Below are 14,629 nucleotides of genomic sequence, written 5' to 3'. Positions count from 1 at the left end.
ATTTTAAATCTTCATTCATTCATCAGATATTTCATTAATGCCAACTAGATTCAAAGAATTAAGAGGAATGATGAAGAATCAGCACGTTCTGAAAATGTTTATGATCTATGCAGAAAAAAAGAAAATGCACAAATAATGGTACTATAGTTTAGAAAGTGATGTGTATGGAAGAGACAGGGGAAGGTCCAAATCTGTGGGACAATGACTGCCTTCAGCAGTGACCCAAGTCTGGATGCAAGTCTGATGTTACAGATGGACATTAGCTACTATTCTAACCTGCATGGAGAAGCTATTGTTGATAGAGCCTTTTGCCACACATGTAAAAGATTCTTCCCCCCTGTTAAATACTTCCTACTGGCATGGTAATTAATTATGTTAGAAAATTCTTTTTCTTTCAACTAAAAACTTACACTTACTTTTATTTTCTTTCCAATATAAATCTCCTGCTTAGCATAGAAACCCTAAAAATTGACTTCCAAAATGATGATCATTTTTTTCAATATATCCTGAAATGTAACCACAAATAGGGTTTTTGATTGGATCAACATGTAATACTTTATATCTTGTGCTACACTTTGAGATAAGAAGGTTTTTAAAGCCATCATCCAGGCATTTCCATGTAGGAAAATATTAGGTATTGTAGTATATAAATCTGAAAAAGATTGATTAATCTTCTACAGTGGCTCCAAATATAGCCTGAAACCTGAGTGCTTTTTTTCATATTTATAGCAGTCCCATTTTCTTCATCACTCCACTTTTCTGTTTTCCTTTACTACTATCCCATTGTATGAAATAATTTTTATTCCATTTTCCCTCATTGGTTTTTGCCCTTGACATTCTATGCAATATTTTGCCATGAAAGCAGTGGCATTTTGAAGGTGGATTTCAAAACATATTATTGCCTCCAAGTCCTCCTAAAGCACTGGAAGAACTATAGCTCAAGAAGTCTTTCTTCATGTGTATAGTTTTTTGTGACATTTTTATAATTCAGCATACTCACTTCATCTTTATATTGTTTGCTATATTGAGCGTAAATCATATTTATACTCAATATATTAAAATAACACTTGAGTTCTAGGCTGCTTTATAGTTTATAAAACAGTAAAAGCTCTATTTTCATAATCTATTAGTGCCTTCCTATTTCAAACAATTGTGAAGAGTGAGGAGGCAAGAGTGATCATTATTATTTCTTTTTTACATAGATTAACAACTGAGGCTCACAGAGGGCAAATGACTTGTCTTAGAGACTAAGTGTCTTAGTCTCTGTATAGTGACCATTCTGTGTATTGCACTGTTTTATTGTTATAGAAGGTTCTATTTTCTTTGCGGCTTCCCACGTGGTGCAGCATTAAAGAATCCTCCTGCCAATGCAGGAGAAGCAGGAGACACAGGTTCAATCCCTAGGTCAGGAAGATCTCCTGGAGTATGAAATGGCAACCCACTGCAGTGTTCTTGCCTGGAAAATTCCGTGGGCAGAGAAGCCTGGTAGCCTTACAGTCCATGGGGTTGCAAAGAGTCAGGCACGACTGAGCACATGTACACACACACTATTGTTTTCTTTTAACAGCCTAAAACTTCCAATATACACAAATGCAATCACAAGTGTCAGTTCAGTTCAGTTCAGTTGCTGAGTCGTGTCCGACTCTCCGCGACCCCATGAATCACAGCACGCCAGGCCTCCCTGTCCATCACCAACTCCCGGAGTTCACTCAAACTCATGTCCATCGAGTCGGTGATGCCATCCAGCCATCTCATTCTCTGTCGTCCCCGCCTCCTCCCTCCCCCAATCCCTCCCAGCATCAGAGTCTTTTCCAGTGAGTCAACTCGTCGCATGAGGTGGCCAAAGTATTGGAGTTTCAGCTTTAGCATCAGTCCTTCCAATGAACACCCAGGACTGATCTCTAAAATGGACTGGTTGGATCTCCTTGCAGTCCAAGGGACTCTCAAGAGTCTTCTCCAGCACCACAGTTCAAAAGCATCAATTCTTCGGCGATCAGCTTTCTTCACAGTCCAACTCTCACATCCATACATGACCACGGGGAAAACCATAGCCTTGACTAGACGGACCTTTGTTGGCAAAGTAATGTCTCTGCTTTTTAATATGCTGTCTAGGTTGGTCATAACTTTCCTTCCAAGGAGTAAGCGTCTTTTAATTTCCTGGCTACAGTCAGCATCTGCAGTGATTTTGGAGCCCAAAAAAATAAAGTCTGACACTGTTTCCACTGTTTCCCCATCTATTTCCCATGAAGTGATGGGACCAGATGTATCTGCATCTCATTCTTACTTACTTGGCAGGTTCACGTCCAGTATCACTTATAGCTACTTCTAAATGTGCATGGTTGACTTTGTAGACAGTGCGTCTCAGGTGACTTTGTAAGCAAACATCAAACTTTGTAAAGATAATTACAGTGTAGCGTTAGTTGTGATCTGTAGGAATTTCCCAATTTATACAGATTATTTATAGCTTTCTTTGTAAAAAATGTTTTCTTTCTGTTAATTATCCATACAGATTTTTTTACTTAATGAGATAAAATAGCAATGCTATACGTGGTTGTACTGATGAAGCCTAAAGCAGTGTAAGAACTCATCCAGCCTCAGGAGTTTGGTAAATATTAGCTACGCTATACATATTTTTAGTACTTAAATAGATTCAGAATGTTCTATTACTAAGTAAGAGGGAAAGAGTTATGTAAGTTATGACTCAATCCAACGTTTCCTCCACAGACTATGTGTTGCTCCCTGGGCATAAACCCTGAGGATTTCTAACTGAATTTGAAAACAAAACAAAATGTGACACTGGAAGGAATATTGTATATCATCTGGTCCAACTTCCTTATTTTATAGATGAGAAAACTGAGAAAGTCACTGCACTATCAGAGGTCACAAAAAGAGCCAGGAGCAAGGTTACAATTGGAGCCACATCTCCTAACTCTCAAGCAAGTACTGTTTGCAATATATCACATTGTCTCCCCCCAAAAGATGCCTCCCATGGGGTGCTGCATCTTGAGAATGAAGTATATTAAATTCATATTTAGCTGCTAATCATTTTCTCAGCAGCTCTATGGTATTTCATTAACCACTGCATGTAACACTCTGGCCTTTCACCTGTATTAACTTGGGCTCATTAAAGTTGAGGCCAGTAATAAACAGGACTAAAACAGAATATTTTGCATGGCATGTGTTCGGCTTTCTTTTGAGGCATTTTTTTCTCTTCACAGTTTATGGAATAAGAAAAATAAGAAGCATAGATTTCAAGGAATGGAATATGTGTGTGGTATCCGTCTTTACATCAATCAAAAATGGAGTAAATACTCATTTAATAAGCTCTGTAAGGACTACAAAGAGGTATGAGTGGCAGCACAGCACAGAGTCTAGCTTATGGCAGACTAGGAATTGAATCCTGGATCTGTTATTGATTAATAAGAACTGGAGCAAGTTATTCAGCCTTTCCAAACCTCAGTTTTCTCAACTGTAAGTGGGGACAAGAACAATACCCACCTCATGGGTTTGCAGTGAAGACGAGTTGGTGTACTCCTGCACTTTGCAAAGGGCCTGTTGTGAGGGATGCTAGATAAATATGTTGATTTTGAGGAAGATAACAATGATGGTGCAGTTGCTTCCTGTATAGAACTTATAGTCACCTCTCACTGGAGCTACTTTTGAGGAAGCTGATTTTCCCATGTCTTCTCCCTCTACTTATCACCAGGACAAAGCACAAGCAGGAGTTCTCTGGTGTGCAAGGAAAGAAAACAGAATCCTATTTTGTCCCTCCCAGATTCCCTACCCACATTGTTTTATATTCATTTTCATGAAGATGTAACTCTTCTGTAGAGTTACAACCTGTGCAGTCACCCGATAACACAGGTGATTTTGAAAATGCTTGAGACTCTGATTGAGCGGAGGATGGTGAGAGAGGAGAGGTCATTTGCAGGGAGATGAGCAGTAAAGAGATAAAAGCAGAAGTTTATCAGAGAGGAGTTCTGTGTCAGAAAGAATGAAAGTTAGATGATTTCAGGCAGCAGTCATTGTCAGAGCAGGGGCGCACCAGTTGGTGAGGTGTGAGGGAGTGAAGACCCATGTGAATTCTTAGGGTTGGTATGTGTCGTCACTGTTGGGCCTCTATTTTTCAGAGTATGCAATTTAAAAGCTATTGTCCTGTGTGTAACAATTCATTTGTTTGATTGATTTTGCTCATTTCCTTTTTTGTCCTTGCCTCTTTCCTTTACTCCCTCACTCCATTCCGCTCTTCTTTCTTTCATGTCTTTGTTTTTTCTTTTTCTTTCTATTTACATTTTTTTCCAGTGCTCTGAAATCCAATAGACTTCTTGATCTCACCATCTCCAGCATTCTGGATCATTCTCCTCTTTCTGCCACAAGCATCCTCACAACAATTCATCCTTCTGTCTGCCACCACAGAGACCTGATTACATAAAAGAATATCAGGGTTACATGTTTCCCCACACCCTAAAGAATAAAAATTCAAACCACTTTGCCCTAAATTCAGAGCCCTCCATAAATGTCCCGGCTTCACTTGCTACTGTTCTTCAGGTATTTACTATGTCTAGGTTGTCTAAGAATGAGTTCATCCTGTAGTTTCTTAACTTTCCATCCCCGAGGAGACGGGGATGACAGAGAATGAGATGGCTGGATGGCATCACCGACTCGATGGACATGAGTGTGAGTGAACTCCGGGAGTTGGTGATGGACAGGGAGGCCTGGCATGCTGTGGTTCATGGGGTTGCAGAGAGTCGGACACGACTAAGCGACTGAACTAAATAACTAACTAACTAACTCAACCATTCCTTTCTCTTTTTCCCCCTTTTCTAACACCACATGCTATTTCTCCTTTCGATAATCTTTCTTCACAGTCTGAATTCCTCCTTTACTGGAAAGTCTTTAGCCTCTTGCATGCCTGCTGCGTGCATGCTCAGTTTCTCAGTTGTGTCCGACTCTTTTGTGACGCCATGGACTTAGCCCTCCTCTGTCCATGGGATTCTCCAGGCAAGAATGCTGGAGTGGGTTGCCATTTCCTAGCTCCAGGGGATATTCCTGACTCATGGATCAAACCCATGTCTCCTGCGTCTCCTGCATTAGCAGGCAGATTCTTTACCACTGCACCGCCTGGGAAGCTCTTAGTTGATATAAATTGCTCATTAGACCAGGATTACATCAAACTGTGCACCTCTTCCTCTGCTTATCTCTTTCCTCCTTACAATTATCTACATAACCCAGATGTCAGCTGAGCTCACCCAATCCCATCCTCTGGATATTGTTGCAAAATTCCTAGAGGTTGTGTTCTGTACATCACTTTTGGCAATAAATTCTTACTCCCACTGATTTCTGAATCTTCCTCAAATCTCACTACTCATTAATCTCTATTCTTGAGGCCAACCTCAAGAATTCTCTAATCCAACCATGAAACTCAATCCTATTTTCCTGACTTTCTTCCAGATTTCTCTCCAGGGCAGGTAAGTGGGTAGGAGATGTTATTAAAGTTTTAGGAGTCATAGAGGAGGATTTGGGCTGCAGCAATACAAACAGCTTAAAGTTGAATATTAGCTCTTCCGCTTTATGAAAGTCCTCCAACCATCACACCATCAGGCTCTGCTCCCTCTCTCTCTGTCTCTCTTTTCCTTCTCTTAATGATCTTTCCTCTTCCCTGTCTTCTCTCCTTTCTTCCCCTTCTGCTTCAGATTCTTCTGCATTTCTCATGCATGGTGGTTTGGACACCTCTTTGGTTTTATTTCTTTTCAATCACTGCTTCAGGACTTAATCTCCTAAACTGCAAGCTAAAGATATTGCTTTAAAAGTTACCACTTTAAGCAGTAAGTTTGTTTCTTTAGAGGAATCTGCTGTACATCATTTAAATAATATGTCAATATAAAACAGTAGTGATCTTACCTCGTTCCGTCGAATATGAGTCAGTCTTCCTCACAGGCTAGAAGCTGCTTTTGAAAGAATCACCTCCTCATTGTCTCTGTGGCTCCAGCACCTGCACAGTCTTTGGCAAAAAGCAAGTCTTTCCTCCTTCACCCTTTTCTGGCAGTCCAGTCATGTTAGATTTTCTTCTCTTGATTGACATTCTTCTTAACATACATCCCAGTGTCATCACTTCACAACAAAACATGCTCTGCTTCCCCTTCACTGAAGAAGCTCCGCACTCTCTTATATCTTATTAAACACAGAGCAGAGGGTCAGCAGCCTCCTGGCCCCCCAGCGCCTCTTCCAAAGTGTTACTCTTCTCCCCCTGGTATTTCGTTTACTTGGAAGATTTTCTTTCCCTTTCCTAACCCTCACAGCTCTGTCTTCACTACTCGCCAATCAACTTTCACTTTATCCTTCAGAACTTAGCTCTAATGTCATTTCCTCTAGAAAAGTTTCACCATCTCAGCCTGGGTTAGGTGCACATTGCCAATGCTCATCTGACATCTGAGATTACCTCTGCCACAGCCTTTGTCTTGGCGTACTGCTGTTGTTATTAACTACAGGTTCTTTACAATATTGTAAATTTTAAAAAAATGAAACATGTATATTATCATATGTGAAATAGATCACCAGTCCAGGTTCGATGCATGACACAGGGTGCTCAGGGCTGGTGCCCTGGGATGACCCTGAGGGATCGGATGGGGAGGGAGGTTGGAGGGGGGTTCAGGATGGGGAACACATGTATACTCATGGCTGATTCATATCGGTGTATGGCAAAAATCGCTACAATATTGTAAAGTAATCGGCCTCCAATTAAAATTAATTAATTTTTAAAAATATAACAGATTGTTTTTTATATATAAAGTAAGTGTCTTGCACTGTTTTTTTTAATTTGTGAATCACAAATGTTGTGTAAGTATGATATAATTTTTAATTTTAAAAGAACCTATTTTTGTAAGTTAATTTCTTTCTGAAAGTAATTGTTTGGGATTGTGTGACATTTCAAACAACCAGCAGGATTTTTAACTTACATTCAAGATATTCATGTGTGCATTCATTCAGTAATTTTTCAAGTTTTGAAAAACTTACTGAGAAAAAAAAACTAAGCAACAAGCCAAAAACAAGGGGGAAGAAAATACATTTTTGAGCTAGATCAAAAATTAACCAGGACCTCAAATGGGGAAGACGAAGTCAGAGGCTAGTAGTGATACGACAGTGGCATAAATGCAAGGATAAAAGTGTCCAGAATGCTTTGCAACACTTCGAGAGGTTCTTAATACTGGGGAGAGTGGGGAGTCAGTAGAGGACATTATTAAGATCCTGTGAATACTGAACTGAGACAAACACCAAATGGACATGTCCCAGGTTAAAAACACAGGGTGGGCTCATTCCTAGCATGAGCAAACATGGTCATACAAAGCATGGTACACAATGCAATGTAAGCAGTTAAGGCTTGTGGGAATAAATTGGCAGGGATGAACTTTACAAATGTTATTCCATTTAATGCTTATACCAACATCGTGAGTTAGATATTATCATTCTCATTTCATTTATAAGGAAAATTAGTAGCAGAATGGTTAAGTAATTGGCACATAGTCACACAGCTAATGGGTGTAAAACTGTGATTTTAATGCAAATTTGACTTCTAAATCAGTATCCTAACCACTATGCAAATGTTGCCTTTCTGCTTTCACTATGAAGCATGAGTTATCACTGCTTTTGACTGCCATAGACATCAAATTTTTGAACATAAGTTGTCCACTTAAATTTATCAGGTTAAAATAATAGTTACATTTCATTGATATCATATATTTTGCATGTCCAGCCCTTGTCCCAATTTGTACCACTGGGCACCATATAGTATTATGATAATATAATGGTCCTCTCTCTTTCTTCTTATTGTTTTCCACTGTCCAAATTTGATAATATCATGAAAAATTGCTTACTATTATATCAGTGATAAAGTATTACAAGCCAGTTATTCATGGGGAAAATCCAAGTTTCTAAATGTAAGCCACATTAAAGCAGATTATGGAATAAAATTCAGAATCAAATGTAAGCAATTAATTCCTGTCATTATTGAAGGAAGGGAAGAAGAAAAATTAGTGGGTTCAGACAGAACAGAACAGACCTCTCATTTCTGTTTCCCATACTTTCTTGCATCACGCCAAGCATGTAGTGATTTGATTAGGGTGTGTTAGGAACACACTAAGAGAACCCAGGCTCCCAGCCATTGTGCTCCTACATTTTATTTTAGGTACCCAAAAGTACTCCATTGCTTTTCTGAATTTTGTTAAAGACTAAATCTTGGAAGGTTTATTGTCTTCACTTTTTGTTTTGTTGATCATTTGATTGAGATTAAATAGTTTTCGAAGGATCTTCATATACAGTGACTTTGCTGCTGCTAAGTCACTTCAGTCATGTCCGACTCTGTGTGACCCCATAGATGGCAGCCCATCAGGCTCCTGTCCCTGGGATTCTCCAGGCAAGAACACTGGAGTGGGTTGCCATTTCCTTCTCCAATGCATGAAAGTGAAGTCGTTCAGTCATGTCCAACCCTCAGCAACCCCATGGACTGCAGCCTTCCAGGCTCCTCTGTCCATGGGATTTTCCAGGCAAGAGAACTGGAGTGGGGTGCCATTGCCTTCTCCGATACAGTGCCTTTGCTTCTGCTGCTAAGTCACTTCAGTCATGTCCGACTCTGTGTGACCCCATAGACGGAAGCCCACCAGGCTCCCCCGTCCCTGGGATTCTCCCAGCAAGAACACTGGAGTGGGTTGCCATTTCCTTCTCCAATGTGTGAAAGTGAAAAGTGGCAGTGAACTCACTCAGTCGTGTCCGACCCTTAGCGATCCCACGGACTGCAGCCTACCAGGCTCCTCCATCCATGGGATTTTCTAGGCAAGAGTACTGGAGTGGCTTGCCAGTGCCTTCTCCGACAGTGCCTTTAGATAACAACAAAACTAGATATGCTTGATATATAATTCAGTATGACACTGGCCCTAATGAATGACAAGAGATACTTATAAAATTACTAGCAATGATAATTACACACATTACATATAGAAATTATTCAACCTTTAATGTAGCAAGGGACAGTTCCTTGTGCAGAGTAGGCATTTGACATTGTATATGTTGAATAAATGACAAAAGATAGTGTAACTGAGTCATATGTGAACATGTTTTTGTAAAAAAATTAATTCTTAGTTGTGAAGCATATCATTTACACTTAATTTATTCTTCAATCTGTCAGTGTGTATACACACACAGAGAATATATCTATCTATATATATATACACACACACATATATATATATGGATTTCAGGTTTATACTGAGTGCAAAATATATATGCAATTTGTAACACACATATATATTGCATTCAGTGTATGTATATATATGTGTGTGTGTTTTAACAGTATATGAAATGTATATATATTGCACTCAGTATAAACTTGAAATCATTTTATCTTTTAACTTATTACCATTTGGTTATCAAAAAAATTACCTTTCTTGCCCTCATTGTTTCAAATCAGGTAAGAGGGTACGATTAAAAGATAGAGTTGATCTCTTGGAGCACTGTAGACCGGTGCTATTAGCCAACTTGCTGCCATTCTCATAAAAATTATGCAATTTAAGCTGAGAGATACTACTGCTTCCTTCTATTAGAAACAAGAACCCTCTTCTACTTCATAATATGCTCAATTACCTTTAGATTGATCCATGAATAAATTATAATCCAAATAGACTTCTTTACCTTAAAGCTTTGCTGGCTTAAGGTATCCTTGTTGATTCATTATGTTGTCACTTTTCTATCGGCAATGTAATGCTTTTAATATCTGGATAGAGACAGTTTTAGAGTGAGATACTGTTATCTTTAAATGAGTAGGATTAGCTTTTCTGGTGAGGACAAATTCATCAATGATGAATCCCTGGAGAAACTATTGAAACAAAAATCACACCATTTCTGAGCTTTGTTCAGCTCATCAGTTACAAAGCAGCTTTTGAGAGTCCTAAAGAACTTTTTCTTTTGTTTAAGAAATATAGCATGACGCTCAACCCTCTCACTTGGAGTTACCGCAGGCTACAACTTTTTCTGCAAGAAAATAATGAATGAAGAGGAAAAGCTCCTGCTGCTGGCTCTGTCAGGGCCTGCTGCTTCTCCTCCTGCAATAGGAAATCAATTAACTGTATGTTCGGGCAGAGATTTGAGCTAAATGCTTTATTAATCATCGCTGATTGCACACATATACAGTGGCCCACTATGCCTTCACCTTCACTCTTCCTTATTTTTATTTTGCTCTGGTTTGTCCCTTTGGCAAGATCTAAACACAGACATATGCCTAAGTGTAATATATGGTCCTCAGATGCAAGGGGCATCTGATCTTTTTTATTTTCAGAAAACTTGACTTTTCAAATGTTCACTTCTCAGCTGTCTTAGAGGCATTTAAATATGAGCAACATAATAATTTTTTAGTATGGGATGGTTTGGGAGAATGGCATTGAAACATGTATATTATCATATGTGAAACAAATCGCCAGTTCAGGGTCGATGCATGTTACAGGATGCTCAGGGCTGGTATGCGGGGATGACCCACAGGGAGGACAAGGGGAGGAGGGAGGTGGGGGGGAGTTCGGGAGGGGGAACTCATGTACACCTGGGGCGGATTCATGTCAATGTATGGCAAAACCAACCAATATAATATTGTAAAATAATTAGCCTCCAATAAAAATTTAAAAAAAATAAATAAAAATTTCAAAATGAAAAAATAAAAGCACTGAAATTTCTTATACTAATGCAGAAAGCAAAATGACTGTGGCAACCTTGAAGTTTTGGAAGCTGCTCCTACAACACTTCAGTCTCCATATGGCAGTGAGAAACTACATGTAAATAGACCCTCACTGATTTGGCGATAAATGGCAGAATATCGAAGGGGCAGTCAGTGATCTGTGTGGATGTGCTGTCAACTTAAAGAAAATTTTGACAAGAGTTTTCTTTCTTTTCCACTGTTTTCTTCAACCAACACACAGAAAAAATCCTGTAAGAATCTTTATGTTAAATTGAGAACCTCTCTTTAGGATAAATTATAAAAAATTAACACATTATAATTATAGCACCATTAGTCATGAAAAGGCTGCATTAGTTAAATATGGCAAATATGATCAGCCACTGCACACACACACAAAAAAAACTGCACCAAATAACAAGTGGTTTGTGTCTGTGCAAGCTGTATTCTATTCTGCATCAAATGATTTTTCTATTATTATTATTACTACCACTATTGAAACAATTTAAATCATCACATTTTAAATTTAACTACTTTATATCTGTTAGGATAAACAATAATTTAAATGGAAAAGAAATATCTCCTCTGGCCTATGTTTAAAAGTAGATTAACAAGTTCCAAGAATGATTTCTTTTGAATAACTTTATAGAACTTTTAGGTGGAATGAGACAGCATTGAATAAGGTAAGACCCTGTCAAGGAAGAAGATAATGGTTCAGATTTTCATAAAACTTGCCTTCCTCATGAGGGATCTGCTAGCCTCAGAGGTCATGCGTTTCACACTAACAAATCTTGATAATCTTCAAGGATGTAAGATTAGGGTGCAAGTGTCCTTCATGTAGAAGCGTGGTGAGAGTGATATTCTGACAAGATTTGTATCAAGTGGACATGCATTCACCGCCTTCTGAGGTGTTATCAGGCCCCTAAGGGGCATTGGCACCAAATGTAATCCCTAACGCCTCATGCGCCAGGGGAAAGAGTCATTTCAGTAGAGGATACTGTAAGCAAGCTTATCTTTTCTATATTAAAGGGCCCTAAATATGTGATAATATTAAGGATGTGTTTTATACTGTATGCATTTTAGTAGGACAGTATCACTTATTTTATGATAAAATAGATACAATATATTCATATATTCTCTCCCTCCATCATATCATTTCATATTACTGCAATCATTAAATATAGTAATTTAGGAAAGCATTAAGGTGCAGAGATGAAGTGTATAGTTCTGGTTTAATTGTATGTAAATTAAATTGGCATTCATAACATTGTTTCTATTTGCTCGACTTGACATAATTACAGTAAATTGATAATGGGAGTAACAATCTTAGATAGTTACACATGAGTATTTTCTGCCAATATAAATTTCCAGTTGCAGTTTGGCTGAATTGTAACCTAGTTTAAGTTTGGTTTACCTACCCTATTGACATCTCTAAAGGACCAGAGAACTCACTTTCCTAGGGCATTATGCAACCTGGCAGGTAGAGGCCATTGTTTTGAAACAACTATGATTTTGTACCAAAGTACTTGCAAGGTCAGAGATCATTATGACCTTGGAGTGCTGTAGCTTTCCAAGCCTTCATCGTCTAGATAAATGTGCTGTATTCTGCAGGAGAGGTGGGAGGGGGTTATTTTTGCAGTCTTAGAAAAGAGACCTAGCAGTTCCAGGTTACAAGCAAACACAAAACATTTGAAATTCAATGGTGCCTATCATCAGCAGTATATATCAGTAAAAGTGAAGATCAAAGGTTCTAGAAGAGAAGGACAAAGTGAAGAGGAAATAATTGTAGGATGATGAATAATAGGAGGGTATATTCATGTTAACTTGAAACCACTTAGCATTTTTCCATGACATCCAGGTATCTTTCTAAATGAACTTTGTAAAGTACAATTGAATAACCTTGAGATTTAAAGCTACATAATGTGATTTTGAATACTGATGGGAGTTTGTTTAAGCAATGTGATATTTCTTCTGCTTTTCGTTTCTATTTTTGCCACCTTCATGCAAATAAAGTTTATTTTCTGTACAGAGAAATCAATATTTTTACCATTCTGTTTTTCAGCTATTCCAGTAGACTGCAATCAACATTAGTTACAATCTTTAAAGAGATGTACGAATTTGAACACAGTAAAATAGAGATACAGATTAGAACTTTGGCAAAGTATCTTTGCTATTGACAAAAGCATTTGTCAGAGACTGGGCTGTGTCTATACTGTGCTAAAAACCTGATGAAGAGGAAAAAAACCATCAATAGGTTTCACCTTCTGTCTATATGAACTAAACAAATGGTCTAAATAATAGCTGTTGTTTTCAGTGAATGGTCTGATTTTACCATTGTGAATTTTATTGTTTTTAGAGATGTATTTTAAATTAACATTTGTATATCTAACACATACATATTTGGTAAAGGTATTGTGATATTATGTTCTTTTTAATAATTAATGAAATCTAATACCTAGAAAACTAATGGTCCAAGAATGAAGACCTTGTTGCAGTTAACCTGAACCAATTTCCAAACACACATTTTCTTTGTTCATAATATTTATGTGTTTATATTCTCACATTTTTCTATTCTGTGAACTAACATGCTTTCTTATTTGTGTGTTTTCTTATTAGAAACTGCCAAGCTTTGGACCTTATCTTGAGAAGCGCAAGAAAATCATAGCAGAGGAAAAGTTCAGACTGAAAGAAGAAAATGCGACCTTTCCACCACTTGAGAGAAACCATTTTATCCCCCAAAAAACTATTCCTTCTGTTAAGGTAAATATAAAGCTGTGTGTGTGTGTGTATATATATATATATATATATTACTGTTTAGTTTGTGTTTATTTCCTGCTTAAATACATCACTGGTTTTGTTTTTAAAATATATTGAAAGTTTAAAAAATTTTTGTGATGACAAGATTGCCTCTTTTGTATGCGTGCATGCTCAGTTGCTAAGTTGTGTTTGACTCTTTTTCAATCCCATGGACTGTAGCCCACCAAGCTCCTCTGTCCATGAAATTTCCCAGGCAAGTATACTGGAGTGGGTTGCCATTTCCTCCTCCAGGGGATCTTCCCGTCCCAGCGATCGAATCTGTGTCTCCTGCATTGCAAGTAGATTCTTTACCGATGAGCCACTGGGGAAGCCCCACATGATCAATATGCACCATCAATATCAACATGATACCTTACATTGTAGAAAAACTTTCTCTGGTTCTGCCTGGGAAAGTCTGTTCAAATTTGGGTTTTAGAATTATTTTGTGGATAATATCAAAAATTATTATTAAGATGGAATTATGTATGCATTATATTTCTTGTTTTTCTTCAACATTTTTCATTTGAAAGAGATGTAGATTCACATACAGGTGTAAGAAATAGTACAGAGAGGTCTTCTGTACCCTTTACATAGTGTCTGCAATGTAGCATGTTGTAAAACGGTAGTACAGTATCACAACCAGGAAAATGACAGAGATAACAATCTACTGAGCTTATTCAGATTTCTTCAGTTGTACTTCTTCTCATTTGCATGTGTGTGCATGCATGTGTGTTTAGTTCATGCAGTTTCACCCCATGTGTGGGGTCCTGTGTCCTGTGTGCACCACAGTCAGATACAAGATTTCCATCAGCATAAAGATCCCTCAGCTTGCCCCTTTATAGCCACATCGACTTCACTCCTGCCCACCTCCCTCAGAGGGAATTCTTTTAAAGCAATCATAATGAAAAAAAAGGAGGGGGCATACCTCCCCATATAGGCCCATATTCTCTCTGAAATCACCGTCATGAATGTGCTTTGCCTTCACTGAAACCTGTTCTTCTCTGTTCAGTGACCATCTACTCCTACATCCTCATTTTCTGGTTGAAGCATCAGTTGAAAAGCTTGCTCTTAGGAGTTTTCTGGAATTCCTCTTTAGTAGTCAAATAGAAATTGGAACCCTTA

The 14,629-nt window shown here is 38.2% G+C and overlaps 1 protein-coding gene across 1 annotated transcript in view; it reads left to right on the top strand.

The window, feature by feature from the left end:
- DPYD (dihydropyrimidine dehydrogenase) overlaps positions 1-14,629 on the top strand; it is a 955,731-nt gene that overhangs the window by 919,682 nt on the left and 21,420 nt on the right. Inside the window, exon 21 of the mRNA XM_055402118.2 lies at positions 13,328-13,471. Coding sequence (XP_055258093.2) covers positions 13,328-13,471 — 144 coding nt within the window. The remainder of the gene's footprint in view (positions 1-13,327; positions 13,472-14,629) is intronic.

The sequence above is a fragment of the Moschus berezovskii genome, chromosome 4 (genome assembly GCF_049115385.1).
Source record: "Moschus berezovskii isolate FMDL1 chromosome 4, NW_MosBer_1.0, whole genome shotgun sequence".
Lineage (NCBI taxonomy): Eukaryota > Metazoa > Chordata > Mammalia > Artiodactyla > Moschidae > Moschus > Moschus berezovskii.
Note: the sequence above shows the minus strand (reverse complement) of the source record. Positions and strands in the feature narration are given on the sequence as shown.